The sequence below is a fragment of the Sapajus apella genome, unplaced genomic scaffold (assembly GCF_009761245.1).
Source record: "Sapajus apella isolate SASKATOON/1434 unplaced genomic scaffold, GSC_monkey_1.0 scaffold21, whole genome shotgun sequence".
Lineage (NCBI taxonomy): Eukaryota > Metazoa > Chordata > Mammalia > Primates > Cebidae > Sapajus > Sapajus apella.
The window spans coordinates 9,914,723-9,941,031 of record NW_022436961.1 but is presented as its reverse complement, the minus strand read 5'-3'; the positions used below and the strand labels follow the sequence as shown (position 1 = coordinate 9,941,031).

Genomic DNA, 26,309 nt, shown 5'->3' with positions numbered 1-26,309 from the left:
AGAGATGGGATTTCACTATGTTGGCTAGGCTGGTCTGGAACTCCTGGCCTCAAGTGATCAGCTCGCCTAGGCCTCCTAAAGTGCTGAGATTACAGGCGTGAGCGACCGCGCTCCGCCCAGCCGATAGTCTTTCTTTTGTAAAATGATACGAACTAGTAACGATTTTCTTTTTCCCCTAGCGGAAGAGTTGTTAGGCTTCCAGATTTGTTTTTGTAGTTACTAGACCTCCACTTTTCTTATTTTCCTCCTCTGTCAGCCTTGTTTGTTGTCTCAAACAGGCAATGAGAAGACACAGGTCTTTATTTTTACTGGAATGCTCTTTCCATCTGGTCAGTAGTTTTTCAAACCAGACGGAATTCAAGTTCTGATCTGTGAGTTTCCAAAGTCAGGACTCGGTGCGGCACCCAACATGGGTGTGTGCGGCACCCAACATGGGTGTGTGCAGCCAGCGAGGGCAGGGTCTGCCGGGCAGGGCCGGGACCCAGCCCCGCCGCGCCGCGCCGCCCGCACCTTTCCCCAGCCTTCTCCCGGCAGAGGGGAGGCCTGGCAGGCAGGGGTCCCGTCCTCATGAACGGTCACAAACCGGGCTCTGGGGAAGCACGCCCAGCCCCCGCGGCCCCCGCGCTACAGAATTCGGCCGCCTGCGCGCGTCCTGCCTTCTGCGGATCGAACGAGGCACCCAACCGGGTTTACAGTTCCGGGAAGCGCCCGGGAACCAGCCCCAGCAACGCCGGCTCGAGAAGACACCAGAGTGCTGGGGCCGCGGAAGCGCGCGGGGCGGCGGCGAGACCGCCAGGGGACGCTGCGCACCTCCAAGAATGTCAGCGTTTCTCGCGATAGGTGAGGCTCGGCGTTCCGGAAGTGGTTTCCCGGAAGAAGCATGTCTGCGCCCACGATCCGGCCGGACGCTGCACGCTGAACCGCGGACACCATGCAGTCGGATGATGTGAGACTCCTCCCGTTGTTCTAACACCCGGGGTTTGCGCAGGGAATTTTGCCCACTTTAGGACACTTAGAAAACGCGTACTCAACTGGCCTGCTGCCTCGTGCCGCTCTGGATGCTAGGCTTCTGGAACCCTGATTTTCCAACGTGGGTTCTCAACGCGTGTCTAGCAGGGGTCTCCTGCCCGCTGACCCGGCCGGGTTGTGAGCACAGGACGCGGTCACCTCAGTCCGTGGAGTCGATGTGTCCGGTCTTTCGTGCCTAGCATAGCATCGTGCCATGTTGTCAGCTGTCAGCTCCGGACGTGGGGTGGGGGGGCGGGGGGCGGCAGGGGATTTGGCGAAGTTGACTCCAAGTTTAAGCGTCCTTCTCATCCATGTGCGCGTTACTCTTCCATCTGCGTTTCCTGTGTTAGGCTTTTCTTTACATTTGCTAAAGTCATAATTTCGGAAGCATCCGAGATTCATTCATTTTTTTGTTAGAGAAATTTAAGTGCCTACAATGTGCCAGGCATTGTGTTAATTACTGAGGATTTGGTTAACAAACCAGAAAAAACACCCCAACTCTCCTGGAACACTGGTTGGGGGAGACACAGTAAACAAGTGAACAAATAAATTAACAATTACACTGTAAGGCCGGGCGCGGTGGCTCAAGCCTGTAATCCCAGCACTTTGGGAGGCCGAGGCGGGTGGATCACAAGGTCAAGAGATCGAGACCATCCTGGTCAACATGGTGAAACCCCGTCTCTACTAAAGCTACAAAAAAAAAATTAGCTGGGCATGGTTGTGCGTGCCTGTAATCCCAGCTACTCAGGAGGCTGAGGCAGGAGAATTGCCTGAACCCAGGAGGCGGAGGTTGCGGTGAGCCAAGCTCGCGCCCGTCCCCTCCCAAGAAAAAAAAAAGAAAAACCCCCTCAAAAAAAAAAAAAAAAAAAAAAACAATTACACTGTATAATCGTACTATGAAAGAAAGTCCAGGGATAATGAAGACCACTTCAGATGGGGTACTCATAGAAGATTAGATAGACGGTTTCCCTGAACAGAAGATATTTGAGTTGAGATCTAAAAGTAAGAATAAGCCAGTCACTGAGCTGAGGAAAAAGCAATCTGGGCAATAGGAACAGTAAAATACAAAGAGCTGAAGATATGAAAGAATGAATATAAGGGTCATCTAAGTGACAATGTAAGACAGGTACTGAAATTAGATATGCTTGCCAGGGCGAGGTCATGCGGAGTCTTGTAGGAAGTGTTTTTAGGCCTTTAATGATCTATGTTTGTGAAAAGTTGTCTGGTTGCTGCGTGAAGGATTTTTGGAGAGAAAGAATGAAAGTAAGGAGACTAGGGTATGACAAAGTTTGCTTCAAGCCAGATACGGTGGCTCACGCCTGTAATCCCAACTCTTTGAGAGGCTGAGGCTGGAGGATCGCCTGCAGCCCAGAGTTGGATTCCAGTTTAGGAAACAAAGTGAGACTCCATCTCTACAAAAAAATAAAAAATTAGCCGGGTATGGTGGTGCTTGCCTGAAGACCCAGTTACTTGGAAGGCATAGGCGGGGGATTACTTGAGCCCAAGAGTCGGAGGCTGCCATAAGCTATGTTGGCACCACTGCACTCCAGTCTGGGTGACAGAGAGATCCTGTCACTAAAGTAAATAAAATTGTTTAAAAACAAAAATAGCTTCACCTAAGGTAGTAATTTAATGGTAGAGATGAAAAGAAATTGATGAATTTGAGACCTGTTATGTCAGTATAACTGACAAGACTTTGGTGATGGATTAAGTGAAGAAGAAATGGAAGGATTTAGGATATAAATATATAGTTCAATGGTGATTTTATTTATTGAAGTGGGGGAACTCTAAGGAAGACTGTTCTTATGAGGGATGTGGAATTGAGAACTCCATGTGGATATGTTAATACTTATGTTGCCTTTTAGATATTTATTTATTTGAGATGGAGTGTCACTCTGTCACCCAGGCTGGAGTACACTGGTACCACCTCAGCTCACTGCAACCTCCGCCCCCTGGGTTCAAACGATTCTCCTGCCGCAGCCTCCCAAGTAGCTGGGACCATAGGCTCATGCCACCATGCTCAGCTAATTTTTATATTTTTAGTAGAGACAGGGTTTCACCATGTTGGTCAGGCTGGTCTCGAACCTTTGGCCTTGTGATCCGCCTGGTCTCCCAAAGTGCTGGGAGGCATAAGCCACCACACCTGGCGCCCCTTAGTTATTGAAGTAGAGATGTCTTATACAAATTTGGTGCTCAGAGAGGAAGTCTCACCAGGAAATAACAATTTCGGAGTCATCCACTTAGAGATGATACTTAAAGCCACAAGCCTAAATGAGTTCCCTCATTCTTCTTACCTGTTTCCTACCATCCCCCACTGGACACACCTATTAAATTCTCAAAGTGTGTTTTATTCTTTGGCTCTCTTCATATTTTTCCTTTAATAGTGGTAAAGCTTTTTTACCCCCAGTTCCTCAAGGTAGCGCACTCAAAGGCATGCTGTGTGGCCTTTAGACCTACTGCTACTTTATGATACTTTGTTTACATATATTTTCTCCTAACTAGATAGATAAAACTCTTTAAAGAGTATACTTTCATTCAGCAAATACTTAAGTGGCTACTGTGTGTCAGGACTTGGAGATGTCAGTGTCTCACATAAATTAAATCTATAATGCTGAATGAAAAAAGAGCACATTAGTTACGGCAGGATAGCAGTAGATAATTTTCTTTGCCCTCAATGAGATAAAATTATGGTATGTATATCCAAAAATCTAATACCATGAAGCCTTTTTTTTTTTTTTGAGACAGAGTCTTACTCTGTTGAGCAGGTGGGAGTGCAGTGGTGTGATATCTGCTCCCCGCAGCCTCCGCCTCACGGGTTCAAGTGATTCTCCTGCCTTAGCTGGGATTACAGGCATCCTGCCACCATGCCCAGCTAATTTTTGTATTCTTAGTAGAGACGGGGTTTCACTATGTTGGCCATGCTGGTCTCGAACTCCCAAGCTCCAGTGATCTGCCAGCCTGGCCTCCTAAAGTCCTGGGATTACAGGCATGAGCCACCGCACCCAGCCCATGAAGTCTTTAGTAACGGATAATGAACGTAAGTAAAAAAGGAAATTATGAAATATATATAATGTGATCTCGTGATCTCACAGAGAATGTCCACAAAAATATCTGAAAAAATATTTACAAGATAGTAATGAAATTTTATCTATGGGTAATGGAGTTATAATTATTGCTGATCGGTATTTTGCTTTTCTATAAGAATCTGCTATTTGTATTTTAAAAAGTAAACAAGTTAGGCTATTTTACAAAACCTTTCTTCCTCTCATTCCTGTCCTTGGACATTGCCTTCTTAAATTAATATGGCATTTCTTGGGGCAGAGCAATTTAAATGGGTTTTTACTGTGTCTTGCAGGTTATCTGGGATACACTAGGAAACAAGCAATTTTGTTCCTTCAAAATAAGGTGAGTCTGGATTTACAACTTGGTCAAAGAGTCCTTCACTTGCCTTCTTGGTAGCCCATTTTATAATCTTTGTTTCTTTTCTCCCATTCTAGAACCAAGACTCAGAGCTTCTGCAGAAATGAATACAGCCTGACTGGACTCTGTAATCGGTCATCTTGTCCCCTGGCAAATAGCCAGTATGCAACTATTAAAGAAGAGAAAGGTAACTCCCCAGTTTTAACTTTTAGAAGAACTGCTCCACAGCTTTTAAAGGCATGTTCTTTAGTCTCTGCAAATAACATTAAAGCTATTTTACTTTATCCTCAGGACAGTGCTACTTGTATATGAAGGTTATAGAACGAGCAGCTTTTCCTCGGCGTCTCTGGGAACGGGTAAGGCTTACAACAAATCTATAGTGACCACTGATCAAGAGCATGACAGCCACGTGCTTGATCATGATGCCCTCTTCCTTAACCATATCTAAACTTTTGAGGCCATCCTCATTAGGCCATAGGTGTCACTGACAGTGAAAACCTAATGATTCATTTACACTTGCCCTTCAAACTTCCTTTTTCTGTTGGGTAGGTCCGGCTTAGTAAAAACTATGAGAAAGCACTGGAGCAAATAGATGAAAATCTGATTTACTGGCCCCGTTTCATTCGACACAAATGTAAGCAGAGATTCACCAAGATCACCCAATACCTAATTCGAATTAGAAAACTTACACTAAAGCGACAGTAAGTATTTGGATCATTCATTATTTTTAAATTTGTCTTTTCATGGAGCTTGTTTTGAAATTGAGATTGTAAAACTTCAGGACTTTCTATTTAACTTTGTGGAGTGTGTTATGATGTACTAAGAAGAAACTTTGGCTTAGACTAAAGGTGTGCCCTTTGATATAACAGGACTTTTAAAATGGAATACAACTCGATTATCACCTTTCTTGTCTGAACATCTTTCAGAAAATTCAGAAAGAAAAGAAACTCCTTTTGAGACAGTCTCGCTCAGTGGCCCAGGCTAAAATGTACAGTGGCGCTATCTCAGCTCACTGCAGCCTCAACCTCAGCCTCCCAAGTAGCTGTGATTACAGGCATGCATCACCACACTGGGCTAAGTATTTTTTTGTACTTTTTTTTTTTTTTTTTTTTTTTGTACTTTTAGTAGAGACGGAGTTTCACCATGTTGGCCAGGCTAGTCTAGAATTCCTGACCTCAAGTGATCCACCTGCCTCAGCCTCCCAAAGTGCTGGGATTACAGGCATAAGCCACCATGCCTGGCCTTCAGAAAATTTTCTCTATAACTCCCCGAGGGAATCTTAACATTAGAGATTTGAAAATGAGCTAAGAAATGTGAATATACAGGAATGTAAGAACTTTACTCTGGATTCACTGAAAACTAATTTTAAAAAGTGATATGAAATCTCCAGAATTAAGAGTACCTTCTCTAAGACTGTTAGGCCCTAATCCTTTTTGACTGTGATCTACAGAGAATGCTAAAGATGATGTCAGACTTAAACAGAAAATTCTTTTTTCTCCGTTCACTGAAGTCTTAATTTTAGCATGGCAGATGCCCTGAGAATCCCAGAATGCCTAAACAAAAATAGCCAGATTAAAATATATGTAAAAATATGTAACTTTTTATGGAATTAAATGTGTAGAAGCATTTAAATAGTACATCTTGATGTATTAAGCTGAGCCCTACAGAACCAATTCCAGTCCCTTTTTCTTATCTCTAAAAAGGAACACATAGCACATGAACTTGGATTTTCTGATATATTTTCCTTCCCTTAGGAGGAAACTGGTTCCTTTGAGTAAGAAGGTGGAACGTAGGGAGAAAAGAAGAGAGGTAACTTATTGTTATGATATTCATACCTTCTACATTTTCTTTCTGGCGGGCTCTTATAGATTCAGTCACCATCACTTAGGCAAACTGTTCAGGCCCTCTGAAAAATGTAGATTTGCAAGAATTTTAAATGGATTACAGTATTCTTTTCCACATTCTTAAAGTGTGTGATTACAATTTTTATAGGAGACATGTTTTCAGCAGTGCCATATCTAATTATCACTTTTCTTTTCAAAACGTGCACAGAACATTTTTTCTTTCAAAATACAGTTGTTTTCCTCAAACTATTAAAAGTTTGCCTTAGTCTGGGAGAAACAGATTAAGTGTATTTATTTTTTTAAACTTCTACTAGGTTACACACCACTGACAGCCATTTGTTATCTTAGAAAAAGATTAGCAAGTTTGGAACATTTTTCTTTTTGTGAAAATGCACGGATTATCTTTAGGTTCTATAACTCTCACTCTGTCACCCAAGCTGGAGTGCAGTGGCGCCATCTTGGCTCACTGCAACCTCCACCTCCTGAGTTCAAGCAATTCTTGTGCCTCAGCCCCCTGAATAACTGGGATTACAGGCATGTGCCACCATACCTGGCTAATTTTTTGTATTTTTAGTAGAGATGAGGTTTCACCACATCGGCCAGGCTGGTCTCAATCTCCAGACCTCAGGTGATCTACCCACCTTGGCCTCTCAAAGTGCTGGGATTACAGGCATGAGCCATTACGTGGGTCTGGTTCTACAACTTTTTAAAGTACTAAGCCATTAGATAACTAGCATACCTTTATGACTACTCCCTGTCTTTGGCAGAATATTCAGTATCCACTATGAATCCACTTAACTAGGCAAACATAAACAGTTATCTAAATACAGGAGTGAGATTAGCACTTGCAAGTGCTATGTGCAGTATTCCTTCCTTGAGATATCTTGCTCACTGTGTCTGACACACAACTACTTATAGACAGTCAAGGCACCAATGTCAGTTGTAATGATGTTTGTTTATTTATTTATTTATTTTTGAGGTGGAGTCTCACTCTGTTACCCAGGCTGGAGTGCAGTGGTGCAGTCTCAGCTCACTGCAGCCTCCGCCTCCTGTGTTACACTGATTCTCCTGCCTCGGCCTCTCGGGTAGCTGGGATTATAGGCACATACCACCATGCCCGGCTAATTTTTGTATTTTTAGTAGAGATGGGGTTTTACCATGTTGGCCAGTCTGGTCTCGAACTCCTGACCTCAGGTGATCCACCCACCTTGGCCTCCCAAAGTGCTAGGATTACAGGCGTCAGCCAACACACCTGGCCCATGACATTAAATTTTTTAAGGAAAAAGAGATACATAGAAATTTTGGGTATTTTCTTCCTACACTTTAGCAGATCACCCTTGAGGTATAAGCACTCCACTCTTGAGAACAACATGGAACATCACTGTTATATCATCTCCAGTGAGAGATCACTTAATTTTTACCTATTCTATCACACAGAATCTAGCATGATTTTAGAAAATGTAAACGAATGAAGATTTCTGTTCCCTTTTCTCAGCTTTTACAAAGTCTGGCTCCAGAGCTGCTAGATTTTTTATGAGACACTTAGAGGTATATGGTCCTACATGTTTTGTATCTGTCAAAGGCTTTGTTATAATTTAGAATGTTGTTTACAAAATCATAGGAATTTCAAAATGGAAACATTCCCAAGAAAGTTTGCAAGAGAAAGAAGAAATATATCTGGCTGGAAAGGCAAAAGCCAGTAATAGCAAGGAGGGGAAATGATTACATTGTCTTTCTGATTAAAAAACTTGGTAGTTTTTTCCATTTTTATAAAATGAATAAGGAGCACTGATGAATTAAATGGATTTGCTCTTTCCCTCTTATAGGAAAAGGCATTAATAGCTGCTCAGCTAGACAATGCCATTGAGAAGGAATTACTGGAGAGACTGAAACAAGATACGGTGAGAAAGCCAGTAGCTTTGGGGTACTAATATTTTAAGTGGTAGTATGATGCTAAGATATATTGGGAAATGTTTTTTAACATTATATAAAGATCTCTGCTCGAATTTTATCCCTGAAATAAAATAAATCCAAATCGGCCTGAATTATTTTAGTTAATCAATGTAAGCACATAAAATGCTTTGGTTACCCTTGATACTCCATTCACTGTAAGAGACCTTTCCCTTTTTGCCATTATTCTCAACTCTGTTCCCCAAGGCAGCAACTCCAGATTTCTGTATAAAAGCCACAGGGTTTTCCTTCTCCTCCATAATTACCCTAGCCTTTTAAGGTTTTATTCTTTTTCTTTTAATTTTATTTTTATAATTTTTTTTTATACACTTTAAAAAATAAAGACAGGGTTTCACCATGTTAGTCAGGCTGGTCTTGAACTCCCAACCTCAGGTGATCCGCCCACCTTGGCCTCCAAAGTGCTTGGATTACAGGCGTGAGCCACCACGCCCGGCCTAAGGTTTTATTCTCTTTTTAAAAATTACTGTTGTTTAAACAGACAACATGACTAAACTATGCTGTTTCCTTATTATTTATCCTTATCAGCAAAATTAAATTTGTCCCAATGCATGGGTTTTATAGATTATTACATTTTAAATGATGTGGTCCCATCCTCCATAGAAGTTACCTATTTGATACTAACTAATGATGATTTAAATGTTCAAAACATGCTTTTTTAAGACACTGGTGGATCTACACTTAAAAATATTACTGATCAAATTAAGTATTCTGATTTAATCACTGGGGAAAAAAATAATATGCTCCACAGACCGTGGAACTTCAAGTGTCACATCCAAATGTAGTTAAAGCCAGTCTGTGTTTATGTTCTTCAGTATGGAGACATCTACAACTTCCCCATTCATGCCTTTGACAAGGCCCTGGAACAACAGGAAGCAGAGAGTGACTCCTCAGATGCTGAGGAAAAAGATGATGAAGATGATGAGGAGGAAGTAAGTCTTGTTTTTGTTTTGCCAAACCTTTTACATACTATTTGTATATAACTGAGAGACACAGTATCATCTGTAGTCAGCTAATCAAAAATAATTTGTCTTCTCTTTTCTGTCATAAGATTAACTTTGGTTTAGCACTGTTTGCGCTGCTCTTCAGGCTAACCAACAAACCATTAACAGTTTTTACTCTTAATTTATTGGCTTTCTAAAACTGTTCCTGCAAGGTGACAAATTATAAACCCTTTCCTGTCTGTATCTAGTTTTTAACCATAATGAGGATGTTTTACTGCTAATAATTTTAAATCAAGAATAAGAATTATCTGATAGCCCTAAAATTTTTAAAATTCAGAAGCATTAAACTTCAGAAGAATTAAATGTTGGTTGCCTAGTGAATAGACTCTGGTTCTGAATATGTTATTTTGTACTTATTTAGATGTCTAATATGAATCTTCATTATATATTCTGAACCTAACAGTTATGTTTTATTTATAGGATGTGGGGAAAAGAGAATTTGTCGAAGATGATGAGGTGGATGAGAGTGACATAAGTGATTTTGAGGTGAGCTTCATGGGTAAAAAGATTGTCCTTTGGCCTGCAGCAAAAACAACAGCAAGAACAGGGAGGTGGCCAGGGGCTCACACCTATAATCCCAGCACTTTGGGAGACCAAAATGGGAGGCTCACTTGAGCTCAGGAGTTTGAGACCATCCTGGGCAACATAGTGAGACCTCATCTCTAACAAAAAAAATTTTTTTTTTTTTTTTTTTGAGACGGAGTCTTGCTCTATCACCAGGCTGGAGTGCAGTGGCGAAATCTTGGCTCACTCCAACCTCCGTCTCCTGGGTTCAAGCGATTCTTCCGCCTCAGCCTCTCGAGTAGCTGAGACCACAGATGCGTGCCACCACGCCTGGCTACTTTTTGTATTTTTAGTAGAGACAGGGTTTCACCATGTTGGCCAGGATGGTCTCAATCTCTTGACCTTGTGATCTGCCCATCTCGGCCTCCCCAAGTGCTGGGATTACAGGCGTGAACCACCGCACCCAGCCTAAAAATTTTTAAAAAATCATGGCCAGGTGCAGTGGCTCACTCCTGTAATCCTAGCACTTTGGGAGGCCAAGGCGGGCAGATCAGTTAAGGTCAGGAGTTCAAGACCAGCCTGGCCAACATGGCAAAACCCTGTCTCTACTAAAAATACAAAAATTAGCCAGGCGTGGCAGTGCATGCCTGTCATCCCAGCTACTTGGGAGGCCAAGGCAGAAGAATCACTTGACCCAGGAGGCAGAGGTTGCAGTGAGTTGAATCTCACCACTGCACTCCAGCCTGGGCCACAGAGCGAGACTCCATGTCAAAAAAGGATGAAAAAATTAAAAATCAGCTGGGGGTGGTGGCGGTTGCCTGTAGTCCCAGCTACTCGGGAAGCTGAGGTGGGAGGATTGCTTGACTACAGAAGTTTGAGGCTTCGGTGAGCCATGACTATGCCACTGCACTCCTGCTTGGGCAACAGAGCAAGACCTAGTCTCCAAAAAAGAAAAAAAAAATAGGGAAGGTTTCTGAACACAGGCACAGGCATATCAACTCCCTAGTCTGTTCTAAATTGAGGGTACAATAAAGGTAGTTTGGTGAAATCTAGTATTTTTCCTCCTTTATCTTTTCTCTCCCCATATTAGGATATGGATAAACTGGATGCCAGCAGTGATGAAGATCAGGATGGTAAATCCTCCAGTGAAGAAGAAGAAGAAAAGGCCCTTAGTGCGAAACACAAAGGCAAAATGCCCTTGAAAGGACCACTACGGAGAAAACGAGCCTATGTGGAAATAGAATATGAGCAGGAGACAGAACCCGTGGCCAAGGCCAAAACCACGTGATTTTTCTTTAAACACTTATACCAGGACTGAACATACAGAACTACTACTTTTTTTTTTTTAATCTTAAACATATAAACACCTCCAGTTTTTGCTCTTTTGTGTTGTATTAAACACAATATTTGTGTTTTTATTATTTATGCCACATCAGTGAGGCAAGAAATCTGGACTGAGTGGAAATCTGGAGTGAGTGAAGAAAGCCCTAAGTTGTGAACGAGAGTGTTTTTATAGCATATGTGTTGAAGTAACAGCTTGTGCCCAAGAAATTTAACAGATGAGTTCTTGAATCTGGAATGAGATGATAGATGTAAATATTTCTAAATTTTAAATGCTAAATTCCTTGGTGTCCTTTTTTCTCCCAAACTTTATTTAGAAATGGAAGGAATTCAATTTTGTCTTGTTCTACTTTCCCTACTCCTGTGGAGGTAAAAGGAAAGAAGAAAAAAGCAGTTTTAACTTACAAAGTTTAGTGTAAAAATACCTTTTTTCTTAAATACTCCATTCATACAATTTGGGATGGAAAGAGAGTCCTTTTGTCTTGGTAAAGTAATGCAAGTCTTAAGTTCCATCGTAGGGAGCGCCTTCAGAAATCTGCTGGACTTTTCTGATACAGTTCACCACCTTGCTGTCTTCACAGCTTTGGGGAATTTTGGCCAGGAGACCCTGAAACATGAAACCAAACAGGCCTTGATTTTTTTCTTTAATTACTTTTTTCCCCTTTTGCTTGATTCTTCTTCCTTGGTATCCTACTCAAAGGAGGAAAGAATGGATCACACTCAGGGACAGGTCACTAAACAGAGTAGGTATTAAGTTTTTTAATTTTTAAATTTATATGGCTCTTATGTATTGAAGGTGTTGCTTTAAAAACTGTGTTAATGTGCTTGCAAATCTGCTGCTGGCTCCTGAAGCAGCAGAATTCCAGCCAAGGCAAATTCAGCTGGATCTAGGGCTTGAAAACTGCCCAAGATTAAAGAGCTAAGATGAAATCATTTGAATAAACTGGTAAAATAACAATTCATACTATCTCTACATAATTTTAGGATACGAATTTCTTTTTTTTTTTTTTTTTCCCTGCCAGGTAGATTGTCCAGTGAGTCACGGCATGAATTTCTTTTCATGCTGCTTTCAATCTTTTAACTAAAGATTTCTAAAAGAGATAAGAAATGTAACAGTGGCTGGGCGCGGTGGCTCACGTCTGTAATCTCGGCACTTTGGGAGGCCAAAGCAGGTAGATCACGAGGTCAGGAGTTCAAGACCAGCCTGACCAACATGGTGAAACCATATCACTACTAAAAATACAAAAATTAGCCAGACGGCCGGGCGCGGTGGCTCAAGCCTGTAATCCCAGCACTTTGGGAGGCCGAGGCGGGTGGATCATGAGGTCAAGAGATCAAGACCATCCTGGTCAACATGGTGAAACCCCGTCTCTACTAAAAATACAAAAAATTAGCTGGGCATGGTGGCGCGTGCCTGTAGTCCCAGCTGCTCAGGAGATTGAGGCAGGAGAATTGCCTGAACCCAGGAGGAGGCGGAGGTTGCGGTGAGCCGAGATCGCGCCATTGCACTCCAGCCTGGGTAACAAGAGCAAAACTCCGTCTCAAAAAAAAAAAAATTAGCCAGGCAAGGTGGCGCTAGCCTGTATTCCCAGCTACTCAGGAGGCTGAGGCAGGAGAATCACTTGAACTCAGAAGGCAGACGTTGCAGTGAGCTGAGATTGGGCCACTGCATTCCAGCTTGGGCGACAGAGCAAGACTCTCAAAAAAGAAAAAGAAGCAGTAGTTTACTAAATACATAGAAATACATACATATTATATGCTATGGCTTTGAGAAATGAAGTTTTGTGGATTATGAAACCAAAGGAAGAATTTCCATGTAGATAAATTAAGAATATTGGAAAACATCTACCTAAGAGATGGTTTCCCCTAAAAAACTGGAAATATCTGAAATGCTCTATTGATGTTATTCCTGGGAGCTAATAGCTCATTATTTCTACTTTTTTTTTTTTTTTTTCTTTTGAGAGGGAATCTTGCTTTGTCACCAGGCTGGAGTGCGTACTTTTTTTATTTTTAATTCAGAAGACTAGAACAAAACTTAAATTTTACAAACATTTGATCATAATGCTTTTCTTTTGCCCATTCTCTCTTGTCCTTAACCCTGGAAACATGTGCTGATCCTCCTGCCTTTAGTTCTAAATGGTTCTGAATAGCTTTAAAAGATCAGTAAGAAAAAAGATCAAGCTGTGTTGAATGCTAGAGCGCTCATATGGAGATCTAAAACCCTCCGTGTTCATTTTCAGACTTGGTCAGGCACATAGTAAATTATAATCAATCACAGGAATTACATAAGGATAATGAGGCCCAAGTGAAACCAAGTTTCAGTTTGCCTTACCTTCACCCGTCCTTGAGAGCAGCAGTCCAGAAGAATCAGGCAGTCTGTGGCCTCCTGTAGCAGGGCGCTCTTAACAGACTGGGGTGTAAGGCTTGGATCCCTTGCTATATCACATATCAGTTTCAAGAGAGCCTTCAGTAAGACCACAAGTCTACAGGAAATTCTGGAATTAAGAAGAAAAGCTATGTTCATGTTCTAAATCAGGATATTAAAATTGGAAGAGACTTCAAAGACTGTCAAGTGGAAAGCCCTCATTTCATAAATTAGGGAATTAAGGTTAAGGTTAAATAAAAAAGACCTAAAAACAGAACCAAAGACAGCCTCCAGATTTCTTACCCCAAAAGACAAAATATGATACACATACACATACACATACACACACACACAGCTTGATTCTACTGTAAGCAAACAGCTTCTTCATGAGCTGAAAAGGGGAAACCAGGATCTCCCCTAAACAAGGGCCTATCCAGGTACTTGTATTTTTCAACTCTATTAACTGAACTATGCATGGAGAGAGCCCTCAATGCTTTAACTTTAATGCCATCTCGGGCCTGGAATTTAAAGAGTGAGGGAAATGAGCTTGGCTTCTGGGACTTAAGTGTCAATTTGAATTTTCTGTCATTTAATTTCAGATTCTAGCTCACCATCAGTGAAGTCCAGCCTACTTACTTGTAACTATTCACCTTTCTAAAAGTTTTCATTGTGTTGGTAAAGCTCTGGAAATGGATGATGGTAGTGACTGCACAATATTGTGATCGTACTTAATCCCACTGAACTGTTCACTTTAAAATAGAAAATTCTTATTTTTATCACAATAAAAAACCATAAGAAACCTTAAGGAAAGGTGGAAAATAATTTAACTTGTAATGTGAAAAGATGCACAACACATATTTATGGAAAGATGTGTGACTGGGAGAAAAAGTTTTTATCTAAAAAATACTCCTCATTTTCCTACGGTTTGGGTGCCTCTCAGCCCTCCATCTGTTATTCAACTTATAATCAGCTCTATTTTCCATTTCCCATGCTCCACCCCCTCACACACACAACATTCCTTTTCTAACTCCCTACATTTATTCACTCTCCCTTCTTGGAATCTTGGTCTCTGCTCTTTAAAGGCCTGACAGTCTGATTCGATTTTATTCATCCAGTGACTCATTCTCTTCTAATCCATTCATTCTTCAAATATTTGTATTCCTAATATCATGTACTAAGTATACTTTGGGAGACTATAATAGATGTAGTTTTCCATTATCCTGGAGTTTATAATTCAGTTGGGAAGAAAGATAGTAAACAAATGCAATCCAGTTACCAATATGACTAAGAGAAAGGTTGTCACAGGGAACATTACTCTGGATTCCTTGCACATATATAAGGAAGTGAGAGAATATGGTCCTAAATAGACACTATATGTTGTTGGGGCACTGAATTCTCTGGCTGAACTCAACTTTCAGCTATGCAAGAGATCCTTCTGATGACTCAACAGTTTGGGTTCCAGTTCCTGACACCTACCTCAAGCCAGATTTGGAATGATTTCCAAGCAAGTATATCCTAGATTAGTATACTTTTTTAATTTTAATTTTTTGAGACAGTCTCACTCCATGACCCAGTCTGGAGTGCAGTGGCACGATCTCAGCTCACTGCAACCTCCTCCTCTCAGGTTCAAGTGATTTTCCTGCCTCAGCCTCCTGAGTAGCTGGGACTACAGGTGTGCACCACCACCCCCAACCAATTTTTGTATTTTTGGTAAAGACAGGGTTTCACCATGTTGGACAGGCTGGTCTTGAACTCCTGACCTCAGGTGATCCACCCACCTTGGCCTCCCAAAGTGCTGGGATTACAGGCATGAACCACCACACCCAGCCTCTAGATTGGTATTCTGATCACTGCTCTGCAGATCTTAAATGATGTGCTATGAAGTGCTCTACTCTCAATTAGATTTAAAGAACATTAGGATTAACAAAGTTAAGCAAATGTCTTTACTGCAATACTTCTAAATGGACTTTAATCTTCTAATATGCATTCTAAATCTAGAGAGATGTACAACCTGTATGGTTTCCCAACCTATTTGACCACAGAATTTTTTTTCCCTGTGGGGCATCAAAGAGTACCTCGATGGGGATTCTGCAGAACACCAATCTAAACCATTCTAAAGATATACTAGAGAAGTGGTTTAATAGTGTCAAAATCTGGAACTGATAATTGGTAAAAGGGTCAAATATGCGCACCTCAAGTAACTATAGTCCATTTTATCTTTATAATGCCATTTTCTCAGTTTAAAATCCTATAGGTGTGTGAAAATAGGAGGTATTCAAATACAGGATACACATTTAATACTTTGTACTAAATGTATTAAGTACATTCAAGCAAGTTCTCAAGAGAAAATCAGCTGAGTTTTGTACCTTAAGGCTGCCATTACCTGGGCCAAGTATGTTGCATGAGAAGTTTTAGGGTTTCCAATATCTTCAATCTGGCTTCCTCCTCAGGTCCATCATAAACCTCCAGATAACCAATGATGACTCTCTCCAGCCTCTTCAAGTGCCGGACAGTTAGGATCCCCAACCTAAAGATGAAAGAAAATATGACACCAGTGCAGTGGCTCATGCCTATAATCCCAGCACTCTGGGAGGCTGAGGTGGGAGGATTGCTTGAGGCCAGGAGTTTGTGACCAGCTTGGGCAACATAGCACGATCCTGTCTCTATAAATTAATAACAAATAAAAACCCAGGGACTCACCTCTTCACGAAAGCCGGCAGGTTTCTTGCATAGGTCCTGCGTAAGAGAAGGCGGTGCTCTGGCTCCATGTGAGTCAGGATCAGCTGCAGGACCTCATCACAATGGGTGGTGGGTCGAGCTCCATCTCCTTTCCAGTGCACGGTTTTCTCCAGGATGGGGAATAAATCCAACAGACACAGGAGCACAGCCTAGGAGGAAGGAATGGAAGGACACTGCATAGTTTATCCATTTGCATTTATAATACTCATTGACTTTTCTAGAACTTCATTAATCTACTGCCCTTAGGGTTCATACCATAAAATTCTAAGATAGTAGTAATAATACATGAAATACCTATTACTTTACATTTTCACATGAAATACCTATTACTTTACATTTTCAAATTGTTTTACATTCTTAATTTCCATCTAGCCATGAATAGTGGCTCATTCCTGTAATCCCAGCACTTTGTGAGGCCGAGTCGGGCGGATCATGAGGTCAAGAGATTAAGGCCATCCTGACCAACATGGTGAAACCCCATCTCTACTGAAAATACAAAAATTAGCTGGGCATGGTGGTGTTCCCCTGTAGTCCCAGCTACTCGGGAGGCTGAGGCAGGAGAATCACTTGAACCTGGGAGGTGGAGGTTGCAGTGAGCCAAGATCACGCCACTGCACTCCAGCCTGGTGACAGAGTGAGACTGTCTCAAAAAAAAAAAAAAACAAAAAACCTCCATCTAACAGTCTCAAATAAATACATTTTCCTCAGGACCATTCTTTGCTAATTTGTAAAATGGGGAAAATAGCAGAGCTGGGACTTGAACCCAGATTTTAGGAATCTAAGTCTATCATCACTATGTCACTAAGTCTAAGTGACTTAGTGATACATGATATTTACACATGCTTTTTTTTTTGAGCCAGAGTCTCTGTTGCCCAGGAGTACAGTGGTGCAATCTCGGCTCACTGCAACCTCCACTTCTTGGGTTCAAGCAATTCTTGTGCCTCAGCCACCTAAGCAGTTGGGACTACAGGTATGCATCACCATGCCTGGCTAATGTGTGCGCGCGCGCGCGCGCGTGTGTGTGTGTGTGTATGTGTGTATTTTTTTTTTTTTTTTTTTTGAGATGGAGTCTTGCCCTGTTGCCCAGGCTGGAGTGCAATGGCACAGTCTCGGTTCACTGCAACTTCTGCCTCCCGGGTTCAAGTGATTCTCCTGCCTCAGCCTCCCGAGTAGCTGGGATTAGAGGCACATGCCACCACACCCAGCTTATTTTCGTATTTTTAGTAGAGATGGGATTTCACCATTGGCCAGGCTGGTCTCAAACTCCTGACCTTGTGATTTACTCGGTCAGCTTCCCAAAGTGTTGGGATTATAGGCATGAGCCACCGCGCCTGACCCAACTTTTGTATTTTTTAGTAGAGACAGGGTTTCACCATGTTGGCCAGCTGCTCTCGAACTCCTGGCCTCAAGCGATCCATCCACCTCGGCCTCCCAAAGTGGTGGGATTACAGGTATGAGCCAATGCTCTCAGCCAATATTTATACATACTTTTAATAAAACTGCTCCTAAACAGAAACTAAGAATGTTCCAAATTTGGGTCTAATTTGATGACCCTACCTGCTGAAGTCGCAGTGTCTAAGCCAGGGGTATTCCCTGGGCCACACTGGAAGAAGAATTGTCTTGGGCCACACATAAAATACACTACACTAATGATAGCTGATGAGCTCAAAAAAAGAAAAGAAAAAAAATCATAACATTTTAAGAAAGTTTACAAATTTGTGTTAGGCTGCTGCGTCAATACCATCTTGGGAAGCATGCGGACTGTGGGTTGGACAAGCTTGGTTAAGGTACACCCTTTTAACTTTCCTGGGACCTTTGGTTTTTCTCTTGGTGTTTTGGTTTTTTAAAATTTCTTTTCTCTACCACCTTAAGAACCCTGACCTTTCTGGCTGTTACTATCTGGATTCTTAATACCCAGTATTTAAAATACTGCTAAAAAGAAAAAGAGGCTGGGCACAGTGGTTCACATGTGTAATCCCAGTATCTTGGGAGGCCAAGGTGGGCAGAACACTTGAGGTCACAAACACTGAGTTTGAGACCAGCCAGGGCAACATGGCAAAACCCCATATCTGATAAAAATACCAAAATTAGCCAGGCATGGTGGCACATGCCTGTAATCCCAGCTACTCAGTTGGCTGAGGCAGGAGGATCCCTTGAACCTGGGAGGCGAAGGTAGAAATGTGCCAAGATCATGCCACTGTACTCTGGCCTGGGCAAAAGAAACAAGGTTGCCTCCACCTCTTATTTTATACAATTTGTTTCTCCTGTCTTTGGAGTTTCTTTTCCCCTCCTGAGAAACTTTCACTTATTCATCCCTCATAATGATAAATATTACCTCCTTCCCAAAGCCTCCTAAAGTCACCCCAAACCTGGTTAGTTACCTACTGCTTGATAGCCACTGCACTATCCACAGAGTTTAACTCTTGTTGCCCAAGCTGGAGCGCAATGGTGCGATCCTGGCTCACCACAACCTTCACCTCCCAGGGTCAAGTGATTCTCCTGCCTCAGCCTCCCAAGTAGCTGGGATTAGAGGCATGTGCCACCATGCCTGGCTAATTTTGTATTTTTAGTAAAGATGGGGTTTCACCATGTTGGTCAGGCTGGTCTCGAACTCCCAACCTCAGGTGATCCGCCCCCCTTGGCCTTCCAAAGTGGTAGGATTACAGGCGTGAGTCACCATGCCCAACTACCCACTGCACTTTATACAAACCTCTTCTAATGCAGTTATCATTTTGTACCATATATATGTGTGTGTGTGTGTGTGTGTGTGTGTGTGTGTGTGTGTGTGTAAATATCTAAGTACATATTCATATTTATATAAATGTCTCTCCAAAGATTTTCCTTTTGTTCTTTTCGTTTTGAGACAGAATCTCACCCTGCCACCCAGGCTGGAATGCAATGGCACAACCTCGGCTCACTGCAACCTCTACCTTCTGAGTTCAAATGACTCTCCTGCCTCAGCCTCTCAAGAAGCTGGGATTACAGGTGCCTGCCATCATGCCCAGCAATTTTTTTGTATTTTTAATAGAAATGGGGTTTCATCATGTTGTCCAGGCTGGTCTCGAACTCTTGACCTATTGATCTGCCAGCCTCGGCCTCCCAAAGTACTGGGATTACAGGTATGACCCACCGTGCCCGGCCCAAAGATTTTCTTAAAGCCAAAAACCCTATGTGATTCATATACTCTTGAAACCATGTCTGTTGGATGAAATAATAAATGACACTCCAATATCTAACATGCAAGGAGTGTCAAGTGTGTGTGCTAATGTAAAGCAAAACAGAAGAACATTTAAATTAATAAAAATAGACCTTTTCAGACATAAAGCTGTCCCCAAAAAATATACTTTTTTTAAAAAAATTGAGATGGAGTCTTAGTCTGTCACCTAGGCTGGGGTGCAGTGATGTGATCTCAGCTCACTGCAACCTCCGCCACCGGGGTTCAAACGATTCTCGTGCCTCAGCCTCCCACGTAGCAGGGACTACAGGTGCACGCCATCATGCTCGGCTAATTTTTTTGTATTTTTAGTAGAGATGGGGTTTTGTCATATTGGTCAGACTGGTCTCAAACTCCTGACCTCAGGTGATCTGACAGCTTTGGCCTCCCAAAGTGCTGGGATTACAGGTGTGAGCCACCACGCCTGGCCCAAAGTAATATATGATTGATTCAGACGAAGAAAAAACACTGGCTTACCTGTGGAGATTCAGGAATGTGGATGCCTGCTTGGTGTTGAGATATTTTTAATTTGGCAACAGGCTTTAGTTATCATCCTCACTTTCCAAGACAGAAAAATGTGTCTCAATTATTCCTACTCACACAATGCAACCTTCTACTCAAATTTAGAGAATCTAGACACAGTTACGAACAAATCATATTATTACCTGAACAAGGTGGTGCTCTGGTGTGTACAGGTGGTTGAAAACAGCATGGTATAAAACCTGCGCTCTGTTATACTGGAGCAAATCAGCAGCTGGCTGCAACCAGACAAATTATCAAATTAAAAGAACAGTTTCCCAAGATTGGCAAATGTTGACTGTCTTTGAAATTGAATTATGGGTATGAAGAAGTGAAGAACATGTTATCCCAAAATATGCCAGACTGGTACAATGATTATTTCGAGTTGAAAATACTGCAGAGACTGTAGATTCAGAAAGGGTGAGCTGGCCCGTCTCTTTCTGCACACAGCAAGTGATTAAAGATTCCTCTGGGTCAAATATGCTTTCCATACCAGGGTGAAAACAGCACTTATCACCAGAGACTTGGAATGGAAGGCTACAATGGACCTAAATAAATAAACTGAACAAAGAAGCCTTATCTTCCACCTAACCTTTATCACCCTACTACCCCCAACCATATATTTCCTACTGACTACCCTAGAGCCAAGTATGGTGACTTATGCCTGTAATCCCAGCACTTTGGAAGGCCAAGGTGAGAGGCTCACTTAAGGCCAAGTTCAGACCAGCCTGGGCAACAGAGCAAGACCCTGTCTCTACCAATTAAAAAAAGAAAAATTAAAAAATTAGTGTGGCCTGGTGGTGCGTGCCTATAGTCCAAGCTACTTGAAAGGGTGATGTGGGAGGATCGCTTACGCCCAGAAGGTTGAGGCTGCAGTGAGCTATGATTGTGCCACTGCACTCCGGCCTGGATAACAGAGCAACACCCTGCCTCAAAAAATAAAAAAAAATTTTAAAAAAGGAAAATTTGGCTAGGAAAGGGGTAGTAAAAAAAAAGAAAAATTTATCATTCTTTGTCTAAAAAGTATATTGCTTTGGCCACTTCTTCAGACTTCTCTCTCTTGTGAAGATCCCCACGTACATGTAAAACTAATAAATGTGTATTGTTTCCTCTTGTTAATCTGCCTGTTGTCAATTTGGTTTCTAGATCCAGGAAAAGAGCCCACTAAGAGATAAAAAGGGGGCTGAGGCCAGGTGTGGTGGCTCATGCCTGTAATCAATCCCAGCACTATGGGAGACTAGACTGGTTAATTGCTTGACGCCAGGAATTCGAGACCAGCCTGGCCAACATCGTGAGACCCCATCTCCACAAAAAATACAAAAAAAATTTAGCTGGGCATGGTGGTGTGTGACTGTAATCCCAGCTACTCTAGAGGCTGAGGCACAAGAATCATTTGAACCCAGGAGGCAGAGGTTGAAGTGAGCTAAGATCGTACCACTGCACTCCAGCCTGGGCAACAGAGCAAGAGTCTGCCTCAAAAAAAAAAAATAATAAAGGTGGGGGGTCAGGGTTGGAAGTGATCTTTGGCGCTCCCCTATAGGTACATGGAGATTAATTATACCATTCTCTCTACTTCTGTGTGTATTTTAAAAGCTCCATAATACAAAGTTTAAAAAATTTTTTTTCCTTGAGTAATAGCTTCCACATTTAGGCGGTCCCTTTCAATTTCTGATTTTGTTTGTTTTGTTTTCCTCCTTGAAAGTCGACTGTAGGCTGGGCACGGTGGCTCAGCTCTGTAATCCCAGTACTCTGGGAGGCCGAGACGGGTGGATCACCTGAGGTCAGGAGTTCGAGACATACCTGGCCAATATGATGAAACCCTGTCTCTACTAAAAATACAAAAATTAGCTGGAGATGGTGGTGCTACTAGGGAGTCCTGGCTACAAGGGAGGACTCCCAGCTACTAGGGAAGCTGAGGCAAGAGAATCACTTGAACTCGGGAGGTGGAGGCTGCAGTGAGCCGAGATTACACTCCAGCCTGGGCAACAGAGCGATAATATCTCAAGAAAAGAAAAGAGAAAGTCAATTGTTAACCAGTTCTCAAGATCTGGCTATTCCGTTGATAATGACCCATGTCTTCCTGTTTCTTCTATAATTTTTTTTTTTTTTTTTTAGTTATTACATTACTCATGGGATACAACTTCTACCAGGTTAATAGAGGAAAAATATAAGGAAAAAACCATACAAATAAATAAAGTAGAATGACTTAGCATTACCAGAAAGCCAGTTAATAAAAGATATAAGCAAAAATAAAATAGTGATATAATGAATGAAGAAAAGCCAGGAATGACTCAGTCAGTCTTGTCAACAAGGATGGCAAGGCAGAGGTTGCTTACCACATTAAGCACAATGTGATGGAGACAGTGTACACCCAGGATTTTGTTCTCAGTCTGATAATCATCTGAGATGAGCAATGATGCGGGAAGTACCCTTTCCAGATGTTGGCTCAGCCAGGGCCGAGTGACCTGTTGCAGAGTCCATGAGAAAACATGTTTGATGGCAGGGTTATTCTTCCAGGATTCCCTAAGTGGAGACATGAAACTACATTAAGTGACATGGTGATAAGTAGCAAAAAAAAAAAAAAAAAAAAAAAAAGACTTCAAGCTAAACAGAGTATTTTCATGTCTTTGAAAAAACTACATCGCACATAAGATAACTTTTGATTCTATAACATACATTTTAAGATTTGGATTAAAATAACTTCCATAACTTCCACCAAATACTTAATCACCCATGGCTTTGAGTCTAAAGCCTATACAATGAAAAGAAGCCAATTAAACCAGAGCTACATAAAGGACTTTTGGTGATGGCTGGTGAAGGTGTACTAAGAAGGGAGAGAGAAGTAAAAGAAATGTATTAGTATTATTACACTAAGGAAAAGAATGAATCAATACTTGAACACCTGTTAATAGCTAATAAAGTGAGTGTACACACGACTTAACTAATCCTCAAAGTAATTACTGTGTAATAGGTATATTATCTTTATTTATTTATTCTGAAATAGTCTCGCTCTGTGACCCAGGCTGGAGTGCAGTGGCGCCATCACTGCAACCTCTGCCTCCCGTGCTCAACCAATTATCCTGCCTCAGCCTCCCGAGTAGCTGAGATTACACACCTGCATCAGCAAGCCCAGATAATTTTTGTATTTGTAGTAGAGACAGGACTTCGCCATGCTGCCCAAACTGGTCCCCAACTCCTGGCTTCAAGTGATCGGCCGGCCTTGGCCTCCCAAAGTATTGGGATTACAGGTGTTAGCCACCACACCCAGCCAAGTCTATTATCTTTACATTAGAAATAACAGATTCAGAAAGCTGTCTAATCGGGTCCTATCCAGAGTAATAAATGAAGCACAAAATTCAAAATCAAGCCTTTTAACTCTATGTTCCTGGTAAAATAACAGTTACAGATACTTTTTCTCTCTTTACTCCAGTGCTAACAAAGTAGCAAGTGGAAACTCATTGAAAGAACTTTAGCTAGGGGCTTTTCACTTTTTATCCTAGCTGATAGCCATCCTTATCTAGTAATTAGTGATGAGACTCAAGATCCCCTAGTCTAAATTCAAACCATAAGTTTAAATCCTCTCCAAATCCCCCATCCAATTTCTAATTTGGTTTTTTTTGTTTTTTTTTTTTTTTTTTTTTTTTTTTTTTTTGAGACAGAGTCTTTCTCTGTCACCCAGGCTGGGAGTGCAGTGGCCTGATCTCAGCCTCTGCCTCCCGGGTTCAATCGATTTTCCTGCCTCAGCCTCAGGAGTAGTTGGGATTACAGGCATCCACCACCATGCCCGGCTAATTTTAGTAGAGACAGGGTTTCACCATGTTGGCAAGGCTGGTCTCGAATTCCTGACCTCAAGTGATCCACCTGCTTCAGCCTCCCTATATGCTGAGATTACAGGTGTGAGCCACGCACCTGGCCATAATTTGTAATAATAATTATTTTTTTTCTTGAAATGGAGTTTCACTCTTGTTGCCCAGGCTGGAGTGAAATGGCATGATCCTGGCTTACCACAACCTCTGCCTCTCAGGTTCAAGTGATTCTCCTGTCTCAGCCTCCCAAATAGCTGGGATTACAGGCATGCACCACCACATCCAGATAATTTTGTAATTTTTTAGTAGAGACAAGGTTTCTCCATGTTGGTCAGGCTGGTCTGGAACGCCCAACCTCAAGTGATATGCTCGCCTTGGCCTCCCAAAGCACTGGGATTACAGGCATGAGCCACCACGCCCAACCAATTTATAATTATTAACTCGAAGTAAGTGGGGCAGAATTTCCAATTTTCCTAGGCAGTCCTCCTAACGGCTGGAAAGCGCACTGGACTGAGTCTGAAGACCTAGGTTATGACTTCCAATTTGCCACTATCCAATTATGCCATTTATAGCAAATCACAATGTTTCCGGGCCTTAAGAGATCTGCGGTTACAGCATCCTTATTTTACTGATAAAGAAATTGAGTTTCCTTTGAGGTCTAACACTCTAAAAAATTAAGCTAGGCCAGATGCAATGGTTCACGCCTGTAATCTCAGTACTTTGGGAGGCCGAGGCAGGTGGATCACTTGAGGTCAGCAGTTCGAGACCAGTCTGGCCAACATGGTGAAACCCTGTCTCTACTAAAAATGCAAAAAATAGCCGGGCGTGGTGTGGGTGTCCTCTAACTCCAGGTACTCGGGAGGCTGAGACAGGAGAATCGCTTGAACCCAGGAGGCAGAGGTTGCAATGAGCCAAGATAGAGACATTGCACTCCACCCTGGGCAACAAGAGTGAAACGCCGTCTCAAAAATAAATAAATAAGCTCTGAAGCTCAAGTCGGTGGCAAAGGGCAGGAGTACTCACTTATTCAAGTTGGGTTTGAGAAGTCCTAATATCACCGAAAGTCTCCCTTTCTCATCTTCCTTTTCTCCACTTAGAAATCCTGCCACAGAACCGCATTCCGTAACTTGAAGCAGTAAGGTGAGGACCTCCCTAGCAACTTCCCGAGATCTCGGAGTGGTCCATGGCTGCTCCAAGCTGTGTGTGACGGCAAAAATATAAACGGGTCCTGCCAAGTGATGCAGGCCTGTCTGCCATGCAGGGCCAACCAGAGAATTCTTAGCAGTCTCAACCCTCTCCAACAGCTTAAGAAACAGTAACCCAACTGTGGCTGCTTTCTCGACCACTTCAGAGTGCCTAGCACCTCCACCTTCCTCCTCCTTGGGTGGGGCTGCATACTGCTCCAGGGCTTTTGCCACCTGCCCCAGTGTCTCGGACATTTCGCGGAGGTGGGCGCCACTCCCCTCAAATAACCTATCACATTCGGTGGCTTCTATTAGATCACCGAGGTCTTTAAGAGCCACATCTCTTGCGTTGCCTCGTCGTGCCACCGGGCCGGTAAGACAGTGTAAAATTTTGGAGAAGGCCTGTTCAAGGACGGGGGGAGATATCTCCCCGCACAAAGAAGAGTCTTCCCGCGATGGGGTTTCCTGAGCGTTGTCAAGCTCCATTCCTGACTGTGGCACCAGAAAGCTGGTCTCTTCCACAGGATGAGAATGGAGGCGGGGATGGATCCGCTGAAGAGAGAAGAAGCGATCACCCAAAGAGAACTAAAATCAAATCAAAGAAAACGGAGAGACGTCTTGGAGGAAGGGGCGAGTCTAACCGGGATAAGAATAAAGAGAAAGGAAGGAACGCAAGAAAGGGAATAGGGACTCTCGGGGATTAAAAGTCTTATACTTGTAATAGCGATGTTAAAAAACGACTATTGCCTTTCTGAAGACTAAAAAGAAAAAAAAAAACTAAACTTCTGAGCCATGTCACCAATGCGACCAAAGCCAGGTACCTGCAGCGGCTCGTGCACCACAGCGTCTAACAGGATCCGGACCTAGCTCATATTGCTGCCGCAAAGCACAAGGCTAGTTTCCGCCAGCACTGCCGCAACGCCCTCCCATTTCACGACGTACGGTCGTAAAGCAATAAAGATCCAGACTCGGGAAAGTGACCGAAAGGTGGAATTACGGGGGAATAAATTTACATATATAATGATCCGCTGGCTAATTGTGTTTCTATTTTCCTTTGCTAAGGGAGAAACAAAAGAATCACCATAGAATCTGAGTGTGACTTTGAAAATAGCCAGGATTTTATACGTGAAGAGCAGACGTATTGCATTACGGTAGTCACCCTATCTGTAAAATTAGTGGCACATACTTGGAGCTTCTTAACGTTAAGCGCAGGACGATCCTTTTGCAGTTCATGAGTGTGATGATTGGGTGTTCACACGCCTGTGTGAGATGTGCCACCCTTGAATCTTGTTACGACGTCGGCACATTACCCGTCTGACCTGAACTTAGAGGATCTATTTAATTTCTCTGTTGGTGGTTTAATTGTGGGAGTGAAGTTAATAAAGTCAAGAAT

The 26,309-nt window shown here is 42.4% G+C and overlaps 2 protein-coding genes and 1 non-coding gene across 5 annotated transcripts; 2 read left to right on the top strand and 1 right to left on the bottom strand.

Moving 5' to 3' along the window:
• The first annotated feature begins 839 nt into the window (after positions 1-839).
• On the top strand, positions 840-12,051 carry MAK16 (MAK16 homolog). Its single transcript, XM_032288270.1, has 10 exons — positions 840-946; positions 4,364-4,413; positions 4,506-4,615; positions 4,720-4,784; positions 4,978-5,129; positions 6,183-6,237; positions 8,099-8,173; positions 9,056-9,172; positions 9,665-9,730; positions 10,839-12,051. The coding sequence occupies exons 1-10, from the start codon at positions 932-934 to the stop codon at positions 11,034-11,036; spliced, it is 903 nt and encodes a 300-aa protein (XP_032144161.1). The 5' UTR covers positions 840-931; the 3' UTR covers positions 11,037-12,051.
• TTI2 (TELO2 interacting protein 2) lies at positions 11,373-26,309 on the bottom strand. 3 transcript variants are annotated; one of them, XM_032288267.1, is made up of 8 exons: positions 25,738-26,307; positions 24,756-25,501; positions 22,263-22,449; positions 20,073-20,165; positions 16,155-16,342; positions 15,838-15,981; positions 13,422-13,584; positions 11,373-11,696 (listed from the first exon to the last, which is right to left on the bottom strand). In XM_032288267.1, the coding sequence occupies exons 2-8, from the start codon at positions 25,400-25,402 to the stop codon at positions 11,592-11,594; spliced, it is 1,527 nt and encodes a 508-aa protein (XP_032144158.1). In that variant the 5' UTR covers positions 25,403-25,501; positions 25,738-26,307; the 3' UTR covers positions 11,373-11,591. The 3 variants fall into 3 exon arrangements, with proteins under 3 accessions (XP_032144158.1, XP_032144160.1, XP_032144159.1); XM_032288269.1 differs by lacking the exon at positions 20,073-20,165 and having other exon boundaries at positions 25,738-26,309; XM_032288268.1 differs by lacking the exons at positions 20,073-20,165; positions 25,738-26,307 and having other exon boundaries at positions 11,484-11,696; positions 24,756-25,713.
• Positions 26,133-26,236, top strand: LOC116558574. The gene has a single exon (XR_004272075.1). It is a non-coding gene; the product is annotated as a small nucleolar RNA U13 (small nucleolar RNA).

Bases quoted from the DNA above. Each gene is read 5' to 3' on its own strand.
- MAK16 (XM_032288270.1), top strand. The intron at 4,414-4,505 runs GTGAGTCTGGAT...CTCCCATTCTAG, and splicing joins TTTTGTTCCTTCAAAATAAG to AACCAAGACTCAGAGCTTCT. The intron at 8,174-9,055 runs GTGAGAAAGCCA...TATGTTCTTCAG, and splicing joins AGAGACTGAAACAAGATACG to TATGGAGACATCTACAACTT.
- TTI2 (XM_032288267.1), bottom strand. From the start codon at position 25,402: ATGGAGCTTGACAACGCTCAGGAAACCCCATCGCGGGAAGACTCTTCT. The intron at 15,982-16,154 runs GTGAGTCCCTGG...TTTCATCTTTAG, and splicing joins CTGCCGGCTTTCGTGAAGAG to GTTGGGGATCCTAACTGTCC. The intron at 13,585-15,837 runs GTAATGGCAGCC...TCTTAATTCCAG, and splicing joins ATGCAACATACTTGGCCCAG to AATTTCCTGTAGACTTGTGG.